The 21,792-nt window shown below is 33.4% G+C and overlaps 4 protein-coding genes and 1 non-coding gene across 10 annotated transcripts; 2 read left to right on the top strand and 3 right to left on the bottom strand.

Moving 5' to 3' along the window:
• Positions 1 to 1,155: 1,155 nt before the first annotated feature.
• Positions 1,156 to 10,687, top strand: LOC129884026 (rhodanese-like/PpiC domain-containing protein 12, chloroplastic). Of its 5 annotated transcripts, none has more exons than XM_055958415.1 (9): positions 1,156 to 1,536; positions 2,348 to 2,464; positions 2,631 to 2,722; positions 3,092 to 3,192; positions 3,266 to 3,376; positions 4,055 to 4,163; positions 4,435 to 4,485; positions 5,341 to 5,426; positions 10,244 to 10,687. In XM_055958415.1, exons 1-8 carry the CDS (start codon positions 1,311 to 1,313, stop codon positions 5,419 to 5,421), a joined length of 888 nt encoding a protein of 295 aa, XP_055814390.1. In that variant the 5' UTR covers positions 1,156 to 1,310; the 3' UTR covers positions 5,422 to 5,426; positions 10,244 to 10,687. The 5 variants fall into 5 exon arrangements, with proteins under 5 accessions (XP_055814390.1, XP_055814396.1, XP_055814402.1 ...); XM_055958421.1 differs by lacking the exon at positions 10,244 to 10,687 and adding an exon at positions 10,134 to 10,239; XM_055958427.1 differs by lacking the exon at positions 10,244 to 10,687 and adding an exon at positions 9,457 to 9,770.
• Positions 5,710 to 15,003, bottom strand: LOC129884017 (calcium-dependent protein kinase 17-like). 2 transcript variants are annotated; one of them, XM_055958404.1, is made up of 9 exons: positions 10,074 to 10,167; positions 8,997 to 9,599; positions 8,613 to 8,756; positions 8,148 to 8,300; positions 7,908 to 8,023; positions 7,540 to 7,707; positions 7,110 to 7,237; positions 6,860 to 6,959; positions 5,710 to 6,750 (listed from the first exon to the last, which is right to left on the bottom strand). In XM_055958404.1, the coding sequence occupies exons 1-9, from the start codon at positions 10,165 to 10,167 to the stop codon at positions 6,649 to 6,651; spliced, it is 1,608 nt and encodes a 535-aa protein (XP_055814379.1). In that variant the 3' UTR covers positions 5,710 to 6,648. The 2 variants fall into 2 exon arrangements, with proteins under 2 accessions (XP_055814379.1, XP_055814375.1); XM_055958400.1 differs by lacking the exon at positions 10,074 to 10,167 and adding an exon at positions 14,929 to 15,003 and having other exon boundaries at positions 5,711 to 6,750.
• LOC129895551 (uncharacterized) lies at positions 13,400 to 16,295 on the top strand. The gene is made up of 4 exons (XM_055971279.1): positions 13,400 to 13,423; positions 13,672 to 14,190; positions 14,907 to 15,107; positions 15,789 to 16,295. Exons 1-4 carry the CDS (start codon positions 13,400 to 13,402, stop codon positions 15,834 to 15,836), a joined length of 792 nt encoding a protein of 263 aa, XP_055827254.1. The 3' UTR covers positions 15,837 to 16,295.
• A 798-nt stretch (positions 16,296 to 17,093) lies between these two features.
• TRNAR-ACG (transfer RNA arginine (anticodon ACG)) lies at positions 17,094 to 17,166 on the bottom strand. Its single transcript has one exon. It is a non-coding gene; the product is annotated as a tRNA-Arg (tRNA).
• Positions 17,167 to 17,537: 371 nt separating this feature from the next.
• Positions 17,538 to 20,875, bottom strand: LOC129884009 (mitochondrial fission 1 protein A-like). Its single transcript, XM_055958396.1, has 5 exons — positions 20,689 to 20,875; positions 18,596 to 18,734; positions 18,237 to 18,358; positions 17,934 to 17,997; positions 17,538 to 17,834 (listed from the first exon to the last, which is right to left on the bottom strand). Exons 1-5 carry the CDS (start codon positions 20,779 to 20,781, stop codon positions 17,749 to 17,751), a joined length of 504 nt encoding a protein of 167 aa, XP_055814371.1. The 5' UTR covers positions 20,782 to 20,875; the 3' UTR covers positions 17,538 to 17,748.
• Positions 20,876 to 21,792: the final 917 nt, after the last annotated feature.

Raw genomic sequence — 21,792 nt, 5'->3', positions numbered from 1 at the left:
AGTTAATTCTTTGGACATTATTCATAATTGCTTGTTCGAGTCTATAACAACATACTTAGTGTAATCTCACAAGTGAGATTGACGCAAAGTAGTGTGTACACAATCTTACCCATACCTTGTGAAGGTAGAGAGATTATTTTCAATAGACCCTCGGCAAGACAAACTTTTTATCATAATATTGCATAACATTAACTTATATGTTGATTATTGACACTTGGAATTTTGAAAAAGTTCATAATTGGTTGGGTGGTGAAAGCTCCTCGATCACAAGCTATGATGATTGTGATAATGGTTTTCTTCATAGATAAAGATTAAAAACAAAATAAGGACATATATGACTAATTTCCCAAAGTTAAAGGAACGATTTAGATTTTCACTCTTTTTTCATGTGTCTCACTTAAAATATATTATACTCAATAAAATGTAAAAGTTTCAGAATATTTAATTGATATTAATGTGTATAATTAAAAAAGAAAATATATTTTATGTCATTAACTTATGGACATGACTTGAGAACACACGTAAAAACATATGAGTTGAAAGTGTCCAGTAAATCAAACTTTATCATGTATTTAGATGCTCAATTAAAACACTAACAAATTTAAAATATTATCAATCAATTAGATAATTTAATATTCTAAATGTCTTGCATTAATGGGACAGAGGGAGTACTATTGAGAGTCAAGTAGACAATTTATTTGACAAATAAACACTTTAACTTTGAGAGTGTACATTTAGTCAATTAGATACCTCAACAGTTTCAATTGATAACTAAACACTTCAATCCGTTTCCACATTGTCTCTTGAAATCCGATATATAAATTTCAAAGGTATCAATGTGAGTTGAAGTGTTCTATTAACAACATAAAAATGAATTGAGGTGTCTAAACGCTCATAATTAAAGTTTGCGTGTTTACTTGACAAATGAATCAATTTAAATGTGGTATTTTGGCAAAGTATATTTTTTGTTTGTATTAGTAAAAAATCAGATCTACCAACGTGGTTTGTAGTGAAGTAGTGAAACTATTTATTCTTAATTAGAACTCTCGAGCTTGAGCCTTCCTACAAAGAAAATCCTATTAGGAGCAATATTTCCAAGTGGTCCTGTGAAACACAATTTAGTTAGTTGAGAATCCAATGCAGGTTCCGGACATTAAAAAAAAAAAAAAGGGGCAAAAATCAGATTTGAGATTTCCAAAATCAAGGAAGTGGTAAAGTCGATATGGGTAAGTAAATTGAAAGGGAGAGAGTCAAGAATTTGGAGAAAATTGATTTCAATCAGCATTCCAAACTTCTCGAAGAACTCAAAAATGTTGAGAATTTCTTCTTCTTTACATATTCCACCAATTGTAGCACCAGTTAATTTCATTCTCTCTTTCTTGAATCCATCTTCTTGTAAAGTATCATCTTTTACTCGCGTAGCTTTGCTTAACTCGACAACCCTTTTCCCCAATTCGCGTAATCTCCAATTTCCCACCTTCAAAAGGGTTTCAACAATGATGGGTCGTCTTCATTCTTGTTCGAGAGTAATTACAGGTATTTGTTTGATTCTATGAATAATCTCTTTTGTGTTACTGTTTTTTTTTTGGTTATTTGTAGCTGATGGATGCTCTGTTGAGGTTGAGCCCTAGTGTAATAGTAGAGTTGAAATGTAGGGGGATGGGGGTGGGGTAGAGTTGCTCTTTTGATGACCTGTAGCCAGCGGTGGAATCGGGATTTTCAGTATGAAAAAGCTAAAAGATTCGACATTTACTATATATATACCCCAAAAAATGATTCTTTTTTGAAACCGTGGTGTCCGGGAGGCTAGCTTGTGCATACCTCAACTAATTCCATGATATACCTGCCACCCCTCACCACTAGCAGGTACTAGGTAACTCTATCAATCGAGTCAAGGTTAGATCAAATGGGAAGAAATCAAAAGTGTTTTTGTTTCTGTTGGGATTTGGACCTGAAACCTCATGGTTCTTAACCCAACGAAATGATTTTGACCTTGTGTATACGGTGTACTTTTCCTCCCTAGCTCTGTCCATGCTTGTAGGTCATGGTTTGAGCTGTAGAAACAGCCTATTTGCAGAATATTAGGGGAAAACAGCATGTTTTGTAGTTAAGTGGTGCCGAAGTTTTACGCAAGCTGACCCGGACACCACGGTTATTAAAAAAAAGTGGCTTCATCAATCATCAGAAATGTGAGTGTAGCTTATTATAGGTTTTGTCTGTCTGAGGTCCTTTGGGTCTTGAGATTGCGTAGTGGTTGTTACAGAATCTGAAGGGTGAAGAGAGTTCTTTTGCTTTTGCTATCATCTGATATATGCTGCTGCTGAATCTCACAATATATAACTTTCAGCTTCATATAGTGCTGGGAGTAGTCCTGGAGGCAGTCGGGAGATATTGGTACAGCATTTACTTGTCAAAGAAGATGACCAGAAGCTTCTACTGGACCTTCAGAAAAGAAGTGCAGAAGGTTAGTTTTCAACTATATTCTTAGTGAGAAAAGCCCCAGTAACATTTCCTTCCAAATATAAGAAGCTGAGAGCAAATGAAGACTAAATTTATAAGCTAAGTTATAAATTTCTCTTGATGCTTCTCTTTTCATTTATATTGTTGACTGAAATGCTTGTTATATTCAGGAGAGGATCTAAGTGATCTGGCCGTTGAGTATTCTATGTGTCCATCAAAAGAAGATGGGGGAATGCTTGGTTGGGTGAGAAAAGGGCAAATGGTATGCTTCTGATGATTCTATCTTCAAAAGTATTTTTCTTCTTTTTCTCCCGCTTTTGGTAACAGGAATCAAAATTTTCTTGTGATTATGTTTCCATAGTGTTAATTTTCATACTGACAGGCCTTCAGATGATAGCAAACAAAATATTATACATGTGTTGTCTTACAAACATTTTGATGGAGATTTGACTTTTCTTATGATTTTAAATTTCCAATTGTACATAACTATACCCTTGTTGCCTTTGGTTATTTGTATCCTAACAAGTACCTTTCTACTTTTTTTAGAAGCTGCATTTTCGGTCACGTGGATGCCCAGGCTTAGTTGACTTGATTTATTTGTTTTTGTATTTTTCATTGTTAATATTATTAGGTGCCAGAATTTGAAGAAGCTGCATTTAGTGCTCCTCTGAATAAGGTTGTAAAGTGCAAAACTAAGTTTGGGTGGCATTTGTTGCAAGTTCTATCTGAGAGGTAATCAAAGAAATCCTTCTTCACTTGAACAACTCAGGAGCCTTGTTCTTACTTGTGTTACTGCTATATGCAGGGAGGAATCTGTACTTGAACACATCCAGCCGAACGAGTTTCATGTGAGGTTGCAAGATCCCTCTTTCCTGGAAGAGGCTCAATTGATTGATGTTCGAGAACCAGAGGAAGTGTATGAGCTCCTTTTTTTCACTATTTGGGCATACTTACTTGCAGCTTTAATATTTTTTAGTTATTTATTCATTTATTTATTTAAGTTAACGAGCATAAGAAAAGACACTGAGGGGCTTTCCAAGTAATGAATGTGGCTTTCAGTTTTGAAGTTTGACGACATGGTTCCTGTCACAAAGACAGAGAGAATCGGTATATGACTTATGGGAAGACAATAGCTTTTGATGCTGGGCAGAGTTGACCTGTCTTTCAGCCTTCTAATAAAAGGAGGAACTAATAGAAGCTGCCACCAATCTTGGGGGTGCATTAAAACTAATGATGTTGCTCTTAACAAGATTCACTTTCAAGCCAGAAACTGCCTCGAAAGCTAGCAATATCCCTTGCAAATGTAGAATTTGTTCTTTATCTGCATTACACCTGGCTTATGGAGTAATATTAGTAGTAATTGTACTAACAATGACTATAACAAGTTGTGCGAGTCAATGCATTGGTCTTGTTTGCTTCAAAATTAAATTCTTTCAGTGCTCCTCACTAGACATATTTGGGGACATTGGAAAATTAGAGCATGATACTTAAACGTGTAAATGTGGCGGAAGGAGGATAGGGTCACTATCTTTTTCTTGAGAAGACCATGAATCATGGTTCCACTATTCATTTCTGCCTTTTATGTTTGTGACAGGGCCCAGGCTTCTTTACCAGGATTTCAGGTTCTTCCTCTTCGCCAATTTGGAAGCTGGGGACCAGAAATAACTACTAAGTTTGATCCTCAGAAGGACACTTACGTGTTGGTTAGTGCATGTTCTTCTTTGCAGACACTTCTTTACACTGTTTAGAAGCCGATTTTCTGTTCTTTACGCCTTGAGCTAAGAGTTTCTCCTTAAACGGAAGTGTTGAACTCAGGATATTGAGTGCTTATTTTGTGAAAATCTGACATGATAAACCATGATAACATATAGAGGGTCAGATGGGTGAATATCGGTTATTCAAAAATAGCTTCTGTTCTTCCTTTCCCTCTCTTTCCGGTGTCTCTTCTCAAAAACTTTTATGTCTTCTATGCAGTGTCACCATGGCATGAGATCACTACAAGTTGCCAAGTGGTTGCAGACACAGGTAGGGTCCTTACCTTCATTTGTAGTTGGGTATAATGTCAAAAGATAATCCTGTTCTACATGTAATGGAAGGTTTTTGTGTTCCTATCATCCTTCTGAGATGCAAGGCATAAATTGGAACAGTTATCTCTCATACTAGTAGATGAAGATGATCTTTTAGATCTTCACTTGTGGACTTTGAGGCATAAGTAAAGTGTGATGTGTACCATAAGAAAGTTGGGGTTCCGGTTGAGAATTAGGTTTACTGAGCATCTCTCCAATTGAGTATGCAAAAAGCCTAAATACCTTTTTATATAAGAATTATTTATTTTCACAGCATATACTTATGGAAACTGTATCTTTCTAAAAGGTGCTGCTGTAAGCAACTTCCTTTACATAATAATGAACCTAATGCTAGCCAAGTGAACAGTCTTTTGGCAACTTACCGTGAATGCAAAAGCTATTAGCGAATAGTATTTGTTTTTCCCTGTTGGAAAGGAATTTGACTTAACAAGCTCTTCTTACACCAGTTCACAGACAGGTTATATAGGAACGATAGTAGCTTGTGGTTAAAGTCCCACCTCCAGAGGCTTATACTTTTCAATTCAATGTACCCCAAAATGCATATTAGTTTTACATTTGTCCTCTTTAATGCGTTGCATGCTATGACATGTTTCATACACCAAATGATTTGAGAAGTGGTGAAACTAATTATAATGGTTTAATTCCAGTATGTTTATAGATCTTAGGCGATATTGCCACTAGAACATCGATCATAACGCAGAAGGCAGGATATGCTGCAATTCTGTCATTGTTCATCCTCTCTTGATGAACCATTGTTGCTTCTTTTCATTTTTTTTTTATTTGGGATTCTCAGGGATTCAGGAAAGTATTTAACGTGGCTGGAGGAATCCATGAATATGCTGTCAAAGTTGATCCATCGATTCCAACTTATTGAAGCGGGTACTCTTCGTGTCCCTGCTCTTTCCCCTGCCCCGCCTCCCGGTGACAGAGCTAAGTTTGGACAAAACCATTTTGTTTTCGATTTGTCCTACAATTTTGACACAAACATCCCGGGAACACAATCAATGTGAATGGTTGATGTCAGGATATCTTTTGCACACTGTCTCTGTATTTCCAACATGCCTCAAGCATCAAATCATACAATTTGCTATGGTTTTCACCATATTAGAGATAACACAATGCATAATATTAAAAATTTCTTCATATTTTGAAATGTTGGTAGATGTTTATAGATTTATTGGTAGTGTTTTTTCACAACTCTGATGTGTATGAAGTGGTCATTATGAGCTTTTGCTTTCTGTTTCAAATTGGTATTGGCATGACTATTCCATTGGGATGGAGACTTGGAGCAACGACCAAGTTATCTCCATGTAGCCAATAGACTATAGGTCACGGGTTTGAACCGTGAAATAAGATGCTTGTGTCACGATAAGTTGCCAATACTACACCTCCTTGGGTGCGTCCTTCCCCTGACCCTGCATAAACGCAGAATGCTTTGTGCACCGGGCTACTCTTTATGAATATTCCATTGAACTTTAATAGATCATGAGAATCTAAACAAGAGAGAATTTTGGTCCGCTGCGTCATTCTTTTTTTAAAAAATTAAATGTTAATGTAAAAAAATTATACATCTTGAGATCTCAATTGGCAAAAGGATATTGCTCTTATGGGAATCCCAATTTTTTTCTTCGGAGCCGTTTCTTTTTCCATCATAACTCTTTCAACAACTTGATATATGTACATAAAAACAATATCCAAAAGGTTATTGATTAGGAAACAACACTTAATATCTATCTCCAGTGTTGCACAAAATACATATACACATGTATTTATATATTATACATGAAGTTATATTATATATAGATAGATACATTGAAGACCCCATTGTTTCCAACTCAAAAACAACCATTAAAAGTAACCATTAACCAAAAAAGACCCTCAAATCCCAACCTATCCATCAAATTCTACAATCTTATTTTTGTTTTCATTGCATTTTTCTTCTTCTTTTTTCTTTTAATATTTTTAACATATTAGTTAATATACAAGAGCATCTATAACTTTGAAACTCTCTTGAAATTTGGTCTCTCTCCCTTCAATAAAGACACAAATAACTTCTTTTTTTGTTTTTGCCAAATTCTTCTATTATCAATAACAACAACAATTATTCGACGAAAACGTCCCTTCGTTTCTTTGCATTTGTTGCTACTTCTGGATTTCCTTTCTTCATCATAGCTACAAACTCATCATAATTGATACGACCATCCTGCAAAAAAAGATGAAGTTTTTATTTATAAATTAATTTGTAAAAAATTGCAGAACTATAAATCGTTATATGCATGTGTGCGCATATTTAGATGTTCTTTTTGACTTACATTGTCAGAATCAACTTCAGAAATGATTTCTTTTATATCCTTTGCATCATTCATACCAAATTCTCTTAAAGCTTGCTCTAACTCTTCCATTGTAATATACCTGATATCAAAAAAGAAAATCATATCTTATAACATAAAGTTGGACAAAAAATATTTGCTCAATCAGGTCAGTTATGACTTAAATTTTCTTCTTCTTCTTTTTTCGCCAGTCCTCTTCCTTAAGGAATTTGATTTTGGGGAATAAACTTACCCACTGCTATCCTTATCAAAGTATTGGAAAGCTTTGTAAAGATGTTCTTCTCTGTCCATTTTATTCATTTGCATTGTTGCTGTGATGAACTCTTCATAATCAATTGTCCCATTTCCATCAGCATCAGCCTATAATTTTTTCCAAAAAAACATATACACATCACAATAATTATCTTAATTATATGGAAGAAGCAAAGATACAAATAAATCTTCATTTATTACTTTTTCATTTAGATAGTTTAATTTTGGACATCAAAATTGAAGAACTCCCTCCAATAATATTGAAATCAGACACTAACTTGATTCTTATCACAGTACTATTTTTCCACATTGAAATTAGTGTTATAGTGGTCGGAATTCAAGAAAAAAAGAAGTGTTTTAATATTAGAAAGACTCATTTTGAAAAACTAAATGATGTTTAGAGAACTTACAGATTCCATTAATTGCTTGATTTCATAATCTGATAATTTGTTGCCTTGTTTGGCTAATCCTTGCTTTAACTCCTCAAGTGTAATTGTGCCACTATTATCAGTATCTATTCCTCTGAACATCTGCTTTAATCCCATAATTTCTTCCTCCGAGAGGCACCCTGCAATAACCTGCAAATTTTTCCAAGTAAATATATATATTTTTGATGAATTTATACTTTTCATGGTATCCGTTTAAGTATTATGCAGATACAACGTGTAATTTTCTTGCACCATCAAATAAAGTTACTTACAAATTGTAAACAATAAGTTTGACTGAAAATATACAGACAAACAACACTATTATACAGAAGTTTGACTGTATAACTTACCCGAAGAGCAACTTTCTTGAACTTGTTCATAGCTCTAAAGTTTTTGAGCTTATTCAGAACAGCATTGTCAAGTGGTGTATCTGGTGCTTCTCCATCCTCCTTGATCCATGAATGATCTAAGTCATATTATAATATATATACACACTTAATTAGTTAGAAAATTGAATATGCAAAAAATACTAATTCAATACCTACCAGTGTGTGTGTGTGTGTGTGGGTATATATATAAAAAATACTTACTTAGGACTTGGAGTGCAGTTAACCTTTGACTGGGATCTGAATTCAACATTTTCCTAACAAGGTCCTTAGCTCCACTAGATATTGAAGGCCATGGGTCACTTGAAAAATCAACATGTCCACGCAATATTGTGTTGAATATTCCATTTTCAGATTCTGAAACGCACCAACATTTTCTAATGAGTTTTAAGTTCTCTATATGTTAACTGTATAGAAGATTCGGGCCTCCAAAGCAAGATTTAGGTATTCTCTTAGATAAGAAGACTTAAAACATCAATCAAGAAAAGAAAGCGTGGTAACAAAAGGAAATCTCTCTTTTTCAGCGAAGTGTGCGCATTTTAAGTATTTACCGTCTATACTGGAATGGGATATGGGGATGAAATAGAAAGAACATGAAGCACTAGTGCTACTGGGTCAATTCTATTGGAGGATATACAATCAGATAATAAATTTGTGTAATTTGATTACCTGCCCAAAAAGGAGGAACACCACAAAGAAGAATATATAACATAACCCCAATACTCCAAATATCAACTTCTGGACCATATCTCCTCTTCAACACTTCTGGTGCTATGTAATATGCACTCCCCACTACGTCTTTAAACACATCTCCTGTAACATAGAAAGAAAGAAAAAAACTATAAGGTTAAGATCTGCCTTAAAAAATTTATGGTGCATGATTTGGAATGTGTATATGCAGGGATATGTTAAGGAAACACAAGATTATAAGGTTATTTTTGATATGTTAGATATATTTCACTCATGTATCAAAGGTTATTTTTCTTTAAACTTCGTGCCGACCATTTGAACATTGTCATATAAAATGAAACAAATGGAGTAGATAGGTATTACCTTGCTTGTAGAACACAGAAAGACCAAAATCAGTAGCCTTTAGAGGTGCATCTTCATCCTTGCTAAGTAGGAGGAAATTTTCAGGTTTAAGATCTCTATGAATGACCCCCATTGAATGACAAGTATGTACAATTTGCACAATTGTTCTTAACAATGAAGCTGCTGCTCTTTCTGTATAATGCCCTTTAGCTATAATCCTATCAAAAAGTTCACCTCCAGCACACAATTCCATGACCAAATGCACAGAATGTTTGTCCTCATAAGCCCCTTTGAGTTCAACAATGTTTGGTTGTTCTGTCAAATGGTGCATAATTTGCACTTCCCTCCTTACATCCTCAATATCCTCTTTATTCACTAATTTCCTCTTGGCAATTGTTTTGCATGCAAATTGTTCCCCTGTTTGTTTGTGTGTGCACAAATGTGTTACACCAAATTGACCTCTTCCTAGTTCTTTTCCTAGGGTGTATGTTGCCTTTATATCCTCCATTGGCCTGCCTAATACTGGCCCTATTGGGGCTGCCTTAGAAGGCTTTGAGGAATGGTTTGGTGATGCATGTGGTGGACCTTTTGATGGTGTGGTGGAACCTTGCATGTCATTGTTTCCTGCACGTGACAACACAAGATGTCATCAGACACTGCTTCATCGAAAAATTTCAATATATTAATGTGTGCGCGAGCATATTTCTCTGTTTTTATGCATGTATTAACAAGACACGAAATGTCATCACACATTGTTTCGTTGAGAAATTTCAGTATAATATGTGTTTATGTGCATATGCATTTTGTGCGCTTGCACCCGAGAGCATATTTGTGTTCTTATGCATGTATTAACACGAGATGTCATCAGACACTATTTCATCGAAAAATTTAGATATAATATGTGTGTTATGTGCGCGCATATGCATATGCGTTTTGTGAGCATGTCATCGCGCATATTTGTGTTTTTATGCATGTATTAACAAGAGATGTCATCAAATTACTATTTCATCCAAAAATTTCAAATATAATATATGTGCACACAATAGGTTGATATTGCTTGAAAAAAATGATGAAATTTGAAAATCAAGATTTACATGCCTGCATGTGATTCTCCTTGTTTTGAATATGATTGTGCAATTTCTTCATTATTTTGTGCAGGATCAGTCTCTGCCTTTGAGCAACAACCCCCCATTTTTTTGGGACAAAAGGCAAAGAGAAAAAATCCTAACAACTTTTTTGTTTTTTTTTTGTTTTGTTTTTTGTTATAGAAAGAGAAACCAAGGAGAAAGGAAAGGGGAAATATTTGAAAGTGAATGAAGGGAAAATGGGGTGTGTCCCAGAGGGAGAGCAAGAAAGGGAAAAATGGGGGGTTTGAAGGGAGTCAAAAAAACAAAAAACAACAAAAAAAAGAATTTGTTAGAGAATTAAGAGTTTCATTATTGGTGTAGAGAGAGTTTCAACAAAACACAAAACACACAAAAGACAGAAAAAGGGAGAATTCTATGATGAAATGAGGAAGTCATTTGCTTAGCATTGATTCAGAGAGATTGTAGGACTAAATAAATATAATAATTATTCTTTTTGGATAATTTTTTTAAAATGTTGTTGAAAACTTGTGGGAGGAATCAAGTTTGAGTCTTCTTTTTTTGTGGGGGATAAAATTCACATTAATTATTATTATTAATTGTTTATTGTTTTCAGAATGGGTGATATCCTGAAGACTTTCCATGTTTAGTAATACATAGTTCAAGTAGAAAAAGAGAACATCGAATAGTTGACATAGTCAGCTTCAAGGTGTGATAATTTCTACTTAGGTTTTGAGGCATCCATGATCTATATACACCTTATGTTATAAAAATATGTGCATATTTTTAAAAACAGTCCCATCAATAAAACTACGTGTGGAAGTGCTTTTGTTTGCCTTTTATTTTACATTATATTTTGATACAATCCCGGGATAATTACACCTCATAAAATTGGCTATTGAGGTAGAAGAATTCAAGGTCATATAAGTTTCACATTAGCTCCCTATTAAATCGAGGTAAGACTTGAGTTTCACATCTTGCAATACGATCATGATAAATCACCACGTTTCATATCCATCGTCTTTGATGATTGTGGACTGGATCATTTCTAGCCCTGGACCAACACTATGATACTGGCGTTACCATCTAAGGCACACGAGCATGAAGGATGGTGGGCAAGTGTCTGATCAGATCAATCAAGCGATAGGGGCAGAGACTTTACTTCGCTAGGACGGACTCTATTATGATCTTACGAATCTAAACATCTCAAAATCGAAGAACGAGCTCTTGATACCATTGATACAATCCAAAGAGTATCAATTCCACACTTGTCAAACGTAGCTAAGGTGTCTCTCCCATGTCCATTCCGTCTCCTAGCTTGTTAGGTCAAGCGAGCCAAAATTTTTACCAAGAGAAATCAAAATATTCAGACATGAAAAAGTAAATTAAGGGATTCAATGCATGCATGACATGTGTAGATATAATTTATTTATTTATTAATCTAACTACACGTAATTTTCCAACAATGACGGAAGGAAGTTATATTAAAAAGATATATATATTTTTTTCTTTTTCCACATTTTCATTTCAAGCTATTATAAACAAAATAATTATAATTTCTCTTTTCCCACTTCAATTTACACATCTAGTTTCCAAAAGAGTTAATAACTAAAAACACTAGGGGTGTACATGGACTGGGTTGGTTCGGATTTTTTACAAACCAAACCAAACCATTTGTGTCGGGTTATTAAATCTATAAACCAAACCAAACCAATAAAAGTCGGGTTTTTCGATATCAATTTTTCTCGAGTTTTTCGGGGTTTTTTCGGGTTTTTCGGGTTTTTCGGGTTTCTCTGGTTTTTTCGGATTTTTTCGGATTTTTCATAGTATCAAATAAAAAGCACAGAGCAGTGTTTCTTAAAAAGAGTTCTAGTACAAAATATCAACATATAAGATGGAGGCACAACACTGTTTGAAGTTTTAACTTTATAAGATAAGTTTTTTTTGTCTATTATTTAGATGGGATACTCAAGTCCAAATCTAAATGTAAGAAAGAAAACAAAAATTATGAAAAAATTTTAAAAAATATTTATAAATTACATTTTAAAAAATATTTTTATGTATAACATAATTTAAAAGGGGTATATCTATAATCGGGTCGGTTTGGGTTCGGTTTGACTTGTTTTAGTTAAAACCAAACCAACCCTATAATGGTCGGGTTTTTTTTTCAAACACCAAACCAAACCACTAGTCGGTTTTTTTTTCCGGTTTGGTTCGGTTTGTCGGTTTGGTGCGGTTTATCGGTTTGTCCTGTACAGCCCTAAAAAACACACCTAAATTATCACTTTTTACAAGTTTCATACCCAAGTATTCATTATTCTCACCCTTCGTGGTGGCTCAATGGTTTGGGCTTGGGATTTTCATATTGAAGGTCTCAAGTTTGAAACCCCTTGCCAATGAAAGTAAAGGGTTTGTTTTCTGCGTCGAGCTCGTCGCACCGCGTTTGCTGTGAGTTACCTCTCATGTGTGGTTTACAAGCTATTGCATAAGACTGAAAGTTTTATCTTGTGCGCACCAAAAAAATAGTGACTGGGGATTCGCAAAAAGATATTAATTCAGATATGCCTTTAACCATTATTTCTTCCAAAAAAAAAAAGCATCCAAAAGGCAGTGGACAACATGGAAGGATTGTTAGAAATAACTACCACTCCCAGTGTTTAGTCATATAGAGCATGTGGCAAGCTAAACCTCACTTCATTTTTCATAAATAAATGAATAAATTAATTAAATAATTAGAGGAGTTTATAAATATATATTTATTGAATCCATTATAACCTCCTCCAAAAGCCTTTATTTTCACCATTTCTCTCCTGTCTTTTCCTCTTTGTGTTTCATGGAAAAAAGAAAGGAGGTATGTATTATATTTAATATTTGAGAAATGAAATTTTTAAAAAATTTCATTTACTTTCTCCAATAATTCTTCTTATTATCTTCAAGATAGGCAACAAAATAATTTATGGAGATTGTAATTCTTGGGTATTTATTCAATCTTCTTTTTTTAACTTTTTGTTTAGATTGTATGATATTTTAATGGAAGAGAAACTGAGAAAGTAATTTCCTTCATGAAGATGGAGCAATTTTCTTTTTTAATTAAAATTGTACATCCATTATGAATTTTAATGATTTGTTAAAAATTTCTGCATGCAATTTTCTTGATTGTTTAAGACTTTTTTATTAAAATGGAAGGAGAAAAAAAAGGATTTAATGGAAAATGATCAGGATTCATAAAATTATTTTCAATGTTTTGATCATTATTATCATCTCATCTGATAGTTCAAGTCACGATTATATATAGATATTACATACACAAAGTTTATTTTTTTTTAATGATGAGTAGTGATGAAAATTGACATTAGGGCAAAGGTGCATGTTTCGAAAAGTGCACATTTCGAGAATTGCAGTTCATTTCATCTAAAAGTTTAATTTATTTTAAAGATAGACACTTTATAATTTAATAATTATATGTTCAAAATATAGGTTATAATTTTTACTTGTCTATTCATACGACTCACGTTCGTTGTAGCTGAGGCAGAAAGGGTTCATCCGAATTATATACATATATATAATATTTATATTTACTCTGACCAAATGACATTATTCTAAATTTATAGAAAAATGGTCCAAGAAATGTGCCTCAATTTGGAGCATGGGATAACAATGTTAGAGATGGAGGAAATGGTGGTTATACCGTGGAGTTCTCAAAAGCTCGTGCCAACAAACAACATCAGCCTAAAAATGGATTAGATGCACGTCACGAGTTGAAAAACGATAAGGAATTTCAGCATCAACAGCAAAAAAATGGTACAGACGCACATCACGGATTGAAAAACAACGATAAGAAAATTCAACATCATCAGCAAAAACATGGTTTAGACGCACATCACGGATTGAAAAACAATAAGGAATCTCCGCATCAACAGCAAAAAAATAGTTTAGACGCACGTCACGGAATGAAAAACGATAAGAAATCTCTGCATCAACAACAAAAAAATGATTTAGGCACACGTCATGGGTTGAAAAATAATCAAGAATTTCACCATCATCAGCATAAAAATGGTGTAGGCGCACATCACGGGTTGACAAATGATCTGGAATTTCCTGGCAAGAAACAAGATGACCCTAGCAATATGGTAAGAATACAACTTCTTTTCGAGTTTAGACGGATTTTTTTTCTTGATTTTAATCATTTGATTTCTGAAGTTCATTGACTTGACTAAATTTAAAGTCACATCAACATGCCCACTAAGGCAGTACTTTCAATTATATTCATATAGCTAGAATTTGAGATCCTTTGGGTAAGGGTTGAGAGTTACCTTACATATATAGAGCTTGTCTGATTTAATTAACTAATTAAAAGTAGTTGATAAGCATCAAAATGCTGAAAGCCTAAAACTGAATTTTATGAATAAGCAGTCACGCGTTAGGACGAAAGTGTTACAAACTAACAAAAGAAGATGACATCTAAGAAAAAAATGTGTATACATTTCTTGTTTTCAATCAAAATTGGACTAGAAATTTTGTTCTTTGGACAAAATAATGTAAGAACCACTTTGAACAACACTAGCCAAAATTGTCAAATGACCATTAATGTACCTTGAATTCAAGTCCACACATCAACAACTACTACAACGAATCAGTCTCAAACAAGTTAAAATCAACTATATAAATCCTCATTGATCATGTCTGAACTTATTTCATTTTCCGCAATTTCTCTAGTAAATGCTAATTTCATTGATACTATATTTCATTTATCGTCTAGTTATCATTCAATCATCCAATATATGTTATATTGTATCCAACTATTAACCAAATGTCTCACTTTTTTCAAAATTTGTTGAAAATGCAGAAAAATGGATACAGGTCTGTACCTCAATTTGGAATGTGGGATCAACAAGCAGCTGGAGGTGGTGCAGCTAGTTACACAGTAGAGTTTTCGAAGGCTCGTGTTAACAGGAAACAACACAAAAATAATGATCTTTTAGCACGACCACCTAGCATCGATCACGAGCAGGAAGCTCTTAGGAAGCAGCACGAGGATTCTTGCATGGTAAGACTTATTACTATCAGTGCATATAACTTAAATTCACGTACATAATATATGTCTTGTCATGAAATACCATGAATAAGGATTCTAACATATATACATATATTTGGAAAAAAATAATCATACACATACAGAGTATATATTCATTATTACAAAAGAATTTGCATCCGATGACCGAATCCGTCATTGTGTACCAAAGAAACAGCTATAGACATAAGACAGTGTTAATTAACTCCCCTGCTATCTTTAGATATGTTTACTAAACTAAAATGATTTTCACTTCATGTTTTATAAGACTCTTTATAAGAAACTTATATAAAAGTGCATAATATGGCTTGTTCTGTTACATCAAATGGCCACTTGCCAAAATATGTAAAAGAGCAGCTCGGTGCACTAAGCTCCAGTTATGTGCGGGTTCAAAAAAGATTCGTAGCACAAGGGTCTATGATCATGGTCTATGGGATCAGAATCAACAAAACATATATACATATATTTGATTCTTTTGGTACAAGACACATACATACACAAAGTTTGTACTAACAATCACAAAAGAATCGATATTTAATTAATGACATAAATTCTGAATCCGCTTCTGTCAGTTCAAAACATGTAGCCACAAACATTATTATTTTAATTCAAACTCTCTTGTCATCTTACCTTATGTTCTTTTTTTGTTGTGTGCAGAGGAAAAAGAATATGTTGACATACCTCAATTGTTGCATTAGGCCTTGATCATTTCCAAATGTCCAAGTGAGGCCTCCTTTTGTAATAGTCTTGAAAGTGGCTATATTATGCAAATTAACCATACACTTCTTGCTTTCTTTAGCAAATGAAAAAAAAAAATCAGGAAAAATCTCTAAATTATATAGATCTATGTATTGTATTATTATTTCTGGAATCTATTAATAATTTTGCTGAAAAAAATAGTTTTATTTACTTGAGTCGAGGATCTATCTGAAACATCTCTACATTCACAAAGTAGGATAAGATTGTGTTCACAAAATAGGATAAGATTGTGTACACGTTACCTTCCTCAAACCCACATATAGAATTACAGTGGGTATGTTGTTGTAGTAAAAACTGAATCTTATTATTCTGTTGTTTAATGCAGTTATACACCATATGTTATTATTATTTTTTCTACTAGGAGTATTTGTTATTTATATAAAAGAAAAGGAAATCAAATATGTTATTCAAGCTCACCTTGGCCAAACCTATGAAGCAAATTGCTATCAAGCAAGTTGAATAAATACTCAGCCGTACATATATTTAACTTTTGAGGATTCATATGAATTGACTAGTTTTACGTTTGCCATTAATTTATCCCAGGTGAAAAATAATTCGACAGGGGCGACCTGAGAACACATGTTAAGATACAGAGAATCATCAAAATAAACAACTAAAAAAATAAATGAAAAGTAACTAACATGTGATCTCAGATTGCCCCTATCGAACACTTCCACCAATATTAGAAGATTCATTGTCTCTTTTAACTTTTCTTTGGCCAATATTGTTTGATTTAGATTAGATATTTATAGTATACGATTGTTGGGATATGTATAGTATTTCAACAGTGAACTACTACTTGGTACTTTTTTAGGACAATATTTTGAATTTTTCAAGTACAACTTGTTGTACTCCACATAATGTTACTTTATAGTTTGTACTACAAATAATTCCAAGTTTAAGAGTGTTGAAACCGTAATCATTGCATGTGGGAGGCAAGGATTTTTTTTATTTTTAGAAAAGGTAGATTTACTTTTCCTTTTTATTTACTAAAATCGATTGAATTTAATCTTGATTGATTTAATTGACATTTAAAATTCTTAACATTAAATTTGTTATATTTTTAACATCACAAATCCAAATATAATATACTATTTATGTATATAATTTCGTTTCAAAAATAGAAATGAACTTATCCAAGAATAATACCATCAATGAATTCGTCGAGGAATAGTAACATGGGCAAAAAATCAATCACAAAAACGACTCTGCTGGGGATCGAACCCAGAATCTCTGGTTTCGTAGACCAGCGCCTTATCCATTGGGCCACAGAGTCAATTTTGTTTCTCCTTTTTCTATTTATAGATAATATTGAAAACTAAAAATTGTGTCGCATACTGTGCGAAGTCGAACTTTGCGACAGAAGCAGTAAAAAAAAAAGGTACTTCAACTTCACCAACCACTCAAGGGCATGAGTTGAGTTGTATGAATCATATGACCTAAATCATATTGGACGAATAAGTTTATCATGTCTTGAGTCGAAAGTCTATGAAAGATAGGGTAAAATCTGTGTACGCACTATCCTTCTCGAAGCCAACTTGTGGAATTAACTGAATATGTTGTTGTAGTTTAAATAAGTTTATCATGATAAACAACCAGAGTAACTTCACACAAATATACTATGCTACAATTAGCAAGCTTGAATAGTTATCTTTTGACAAATTTATAAACTAAATAAAAAACTTAGAAAATGAAATCCATTCTTGATTCAGTTGTACATGCCATTGTTCTCTACCAATTTGTAAAGAAAAGTATCAAAACTTTTGTGCTCACAAATACGAATTCATGTGCTTTAGAAGAGACAACAGAAGGGAAGAGCTGTGTACGATATGCACACTAGTGGCGTTTATATGGCAAGTCAATTCTTGCGGGCTAAAGCAGCTGCAATCCCACCAACCAAAACTCCGACAGCAGTAGCAGCAATGCCGATACCAATAACTCCATCTGTTTCAGACACATCGAAATGCATAACGTTAATCAACTCTTTCTTCAACTGAAACTAGATACGATAAGAAGTGACATAGACTATATCCCGTTTGATACCTTTGGTAATTTTTTCTTCAATTGTTTTCTTGAGAGTCAAGGCTTGCCTCCAATCCGGTGCAATCTGTAGATTTACTAATTTAGGAGAAATGAAAAACCGCCATACCAATATAAATAACTCGTGTAGGTATGTGCATAACAAAAGCTTCAGAATTGTACGAATGTAGTTCAAGCAATGCAATTTCATAAAGATGCGCTGAAGAAAACTTTAATCTTCACAAATGATGTAAAGTTTACAGCCTGGAGATAAAGACCTCAGCATTAATGTCGAGGGTGAAGCAAAGGTAAGAAAAAAGATCAAACCTCCAAACAACGATCAACAAGCTGCCTGCTTCTTGGAAAGTCCCCACTTCTATAGTAACCAACAGCCAGAAGATAAAGCTTTTCTCTCATTTGCAACGGACTGCTACTGCCACCAATAGAAGCTGCAAATGACAAAATAAGTAATGAACAAGGGAACGAGAAGGTAAAAAAGGAGTAAATGCGAAAACGACTATGCACTAGGGAAATGTAAAAGCTCAAAGCATTCGGGAAATTCTTCATGAAACTCCCACAGCTCGGGGCAAGGAAATGTCAGGGTGAGGGAATGAATGATGCAGCATGTATCCAAACGGAGAAGGAAGAGAAGAAAAAAGTTAGTTGAATAGCTCTACTATGCTGACCTTCAAGCATTGCTATCCCACGCTGTATATCTTCGGGCCTTCTTGAGTGAACAAGAGCCCAAGACAAACGCATAATGCATTCACTTTTAAGGTCATCAGACGAACCTTTTTCCGCCTCAGCAACTTCACGTTCACAACCCTGTAGACACATTACAACTTTAAATATTCAAATACTAACTAGATGCCAAAACGATTGTAAAAAAAATAAATCAGACTCAGTTTACATTAACATCATTGCATATGGAACTGCAAATTACTTGGATGTTCCACGGGCTATCTCCTGATTTAAGTAACTTTCAGCAAGATCCACAAAGAAAATTTCTGCAGGCTTGTACTGTTGTACATGATGTCTTAACTATTTTATCAGCGAGAATAATTGCTGGAAAACGTATTTGCTTATGGGGCTAACCAACGTTTTAAAAGCCTGGACCATACTACTCAATTAGCAGTGGCGCTCGGGCCTACATTAGTCTGTACCACAGTGTGCTTTCTATATAACGGAGCAAGGATAATTGGCTGAACATTTTGTCAAGACAACTTTTAATTGACTATATCAATCTTAAAAGACCATTAATAAGTATTCGACCTTTAAATATTTATTTGAAAGTAGTAACACTTCTATCCAAAACCAAACTTCAACTGCATAAAAGAGAAAGGAAGCAAGTGATCTCAATCAGTAAACTGTTTCCTATTTAGTATCACAGTTTCCAGGATATAATTAGAACTGCAATAAAATGAAGAGAGTCCTATGTAAAACCTTTGATTATGAAGATTCTCAGTTTACCATCATAAATCGAAAACATATCACACATTTAACAATGTAACTCATGAACCTTACTTCTAAATAAGAACAATCAATCAATTAACTATGCTGCCAAACTAATTCGGATCAATTATATAAATCCTCCGTACACGTACCACACAACTTCAATTCTAGCTAAGAACAACAATCAAATCAAACTTCGCTTCAACCCAAACTAGTTAGAGTCCACAACTCAATTCCTCTACTTAAATCTCCTCTTCTCCGACATTTCTAGACATACAAAAGAGAAAATTATATATCTCCTCTTTCACATCATACAACAATCAGATTAAGAACCAACACAGATTTCAACATTTAATCCAATATTTTTTGTTAAGTATATTTAAGCCAACTTTAATCTCTAATCTCAACACGCAGAATTGATTAAGCAACAACAACAACATATCCAGTGAAAATCCCACAAGTGAGGTCTAGAGAGGAAAGAATGTACGCAAACCTTACCACTACCTCGTGGAGGTAGAGAAACTATTTTTGAAGGACCCTTGGCTCAAGTGCAACATTTTATTTAAAAAAAACTAAAAAACATATCATAAAAAAGGTAGAATTTTACATCAACACCACTCCACGAGTTCCCAATCATATAAAGTAAAGTGTTCTAGATGTCCAATTAGCTCAATTTCAATTAAAAATGAATAATGGGTTGATTTCTCAGTTGATCACTTAACTAATCGATATTATGTCAAAAAGTCACCTTTTTTCCTAATTCCATAAAAAAAGTGAGTTTCTGATATAATAATTAATAGTTGAGTCACCAACACTGCTCCACGCGTTCCTTATCATATAAAGTAAAGTATTCGAGATGTCCAATTAGCTCAATTTCAACTAAAAATGGGTTGATATCTCAAATAATCACTTAACTAATCGATATTATGTAAAAAAGTCACCTTTTTCCTGATTTCAATTTTCTTCAATAAAAAAATGACTTTCTAATATAATAATTAATAGTTGAGTACCAACACCGCTCCACGAGTTGGTAATCATATAAAGTATTAAGGATGTCCAATTAGCTCAATTTCAACTAAACCAATGAACAATGGATTGATTTCTCATATGGTCACTCCACTAACAGCTATTATATTATAATGGTTCCAATTTTACCTTGATTAGATATTAATTATTAGTTGAATGACCATATGAAAATCAACTCACGAACAAATACATAAATAACAAAAGTATTAACATAGAGATTAAGGCCAATTCTCCATAAAACCCTCAAATCTGTCAATCAAATCAAATCAAATTCGAGAAAAAATCGAAAAACAAAACTTACAGCGACTATATCAGAGTCGCACCAAGGAATTTGATCTCCACCGGTAAAGAAATCGCCGATCGATTCGAAGAATTTTCCGATTTTCGCATCCATTTTGTTGAATTTGTTCGAAAGGAGAGGGAAATGTGGCTAAATATGTAAAGTCCAAGTGACAAAATATAAATAAAAAAATACAGCTTCCTTGTTAAGTTTATTTGCTTGGAAACTAAGGAAGAAATTAGGAAAAACAAAACCGTGTGAAAATTTTCGAGAAAATTATCAAAATGGTTTTAATGTATTTAAAAATAAAAATATGATCATTTTAATATTTTATTTATACATATATTATGTAATTTAAATACAAGTTAAAAAAATTATTATATTTAACCAACAATTCGTGTAAACTGTAAAAAGCCTGAAAAATATAACTGAAATCTTTTGATATAATCAAAGTCTTATGAGAAGACAAGTCAATTTTTTACTAATTTCAATAAAAAGTTTCTTTGAAATCATGATCTAACTCTATCTAAGGGTGTCAACTGGATCAGGTTGAATCAACTCGCTTCATTAAAAAAAAATCAATTAGATTTCGCTATTGAGTCACACTATATTAATCATAATTGGGCAAGACCGAGCTAAACAGTGGCAAAACATTGTCTGATCTAATTCAAAAAAAAGAGTTTTTCTTAGAGTTAGTAAGGATAGCGGGTAAAAACACAATAAACCTACTCATCATCAAAGCAAGTCCAACCTCATGCAAAGACAATCCCCTTTAGATTCACAGAGCGTGATTTGAAAACATAATAGAAGTTTGAAAAGATATCATCGAAGTACAGATTTGAATACACCTTAAATTGAAGTTTTTTTAAAAAAAAATTCTCTATTTACTTTCATAAACATCACAAAATCCATTTAATTATTAAATAATTTTTTTAAAAAAGATATTTTATAAACCAAAATATCTCATGAAATTAGCTATCCAACTCTATAAGATAACTAATAATTCCACCCCATAAATAAATACGAGATAAACTAATTTTATATTTTATCTTAAAATTATAATTCTTTATACCACCCACCAAACCCTAAATTCTCAAAGACTCAAACCATTATGTAAGATATGTC

Source organism: Solanum dulcamara, chromosome 1 (assembly GCF_947179165.1).
Source record: "Solanum dulcamara chromosome 1, daSolDulc1.2, whole genome shotgun sequence".
Lineage (NCBI taxonomy): Eukaryota > Viridiplantae > Streptophyta > Magnoliopsida > Solanales > Solanaceae > Solanum > Solanum dulcamara.
Note: the sequence above shows the minus strand (reverse complement) of the source record. Positions and strands in the feature narration are given on the sequence as shown.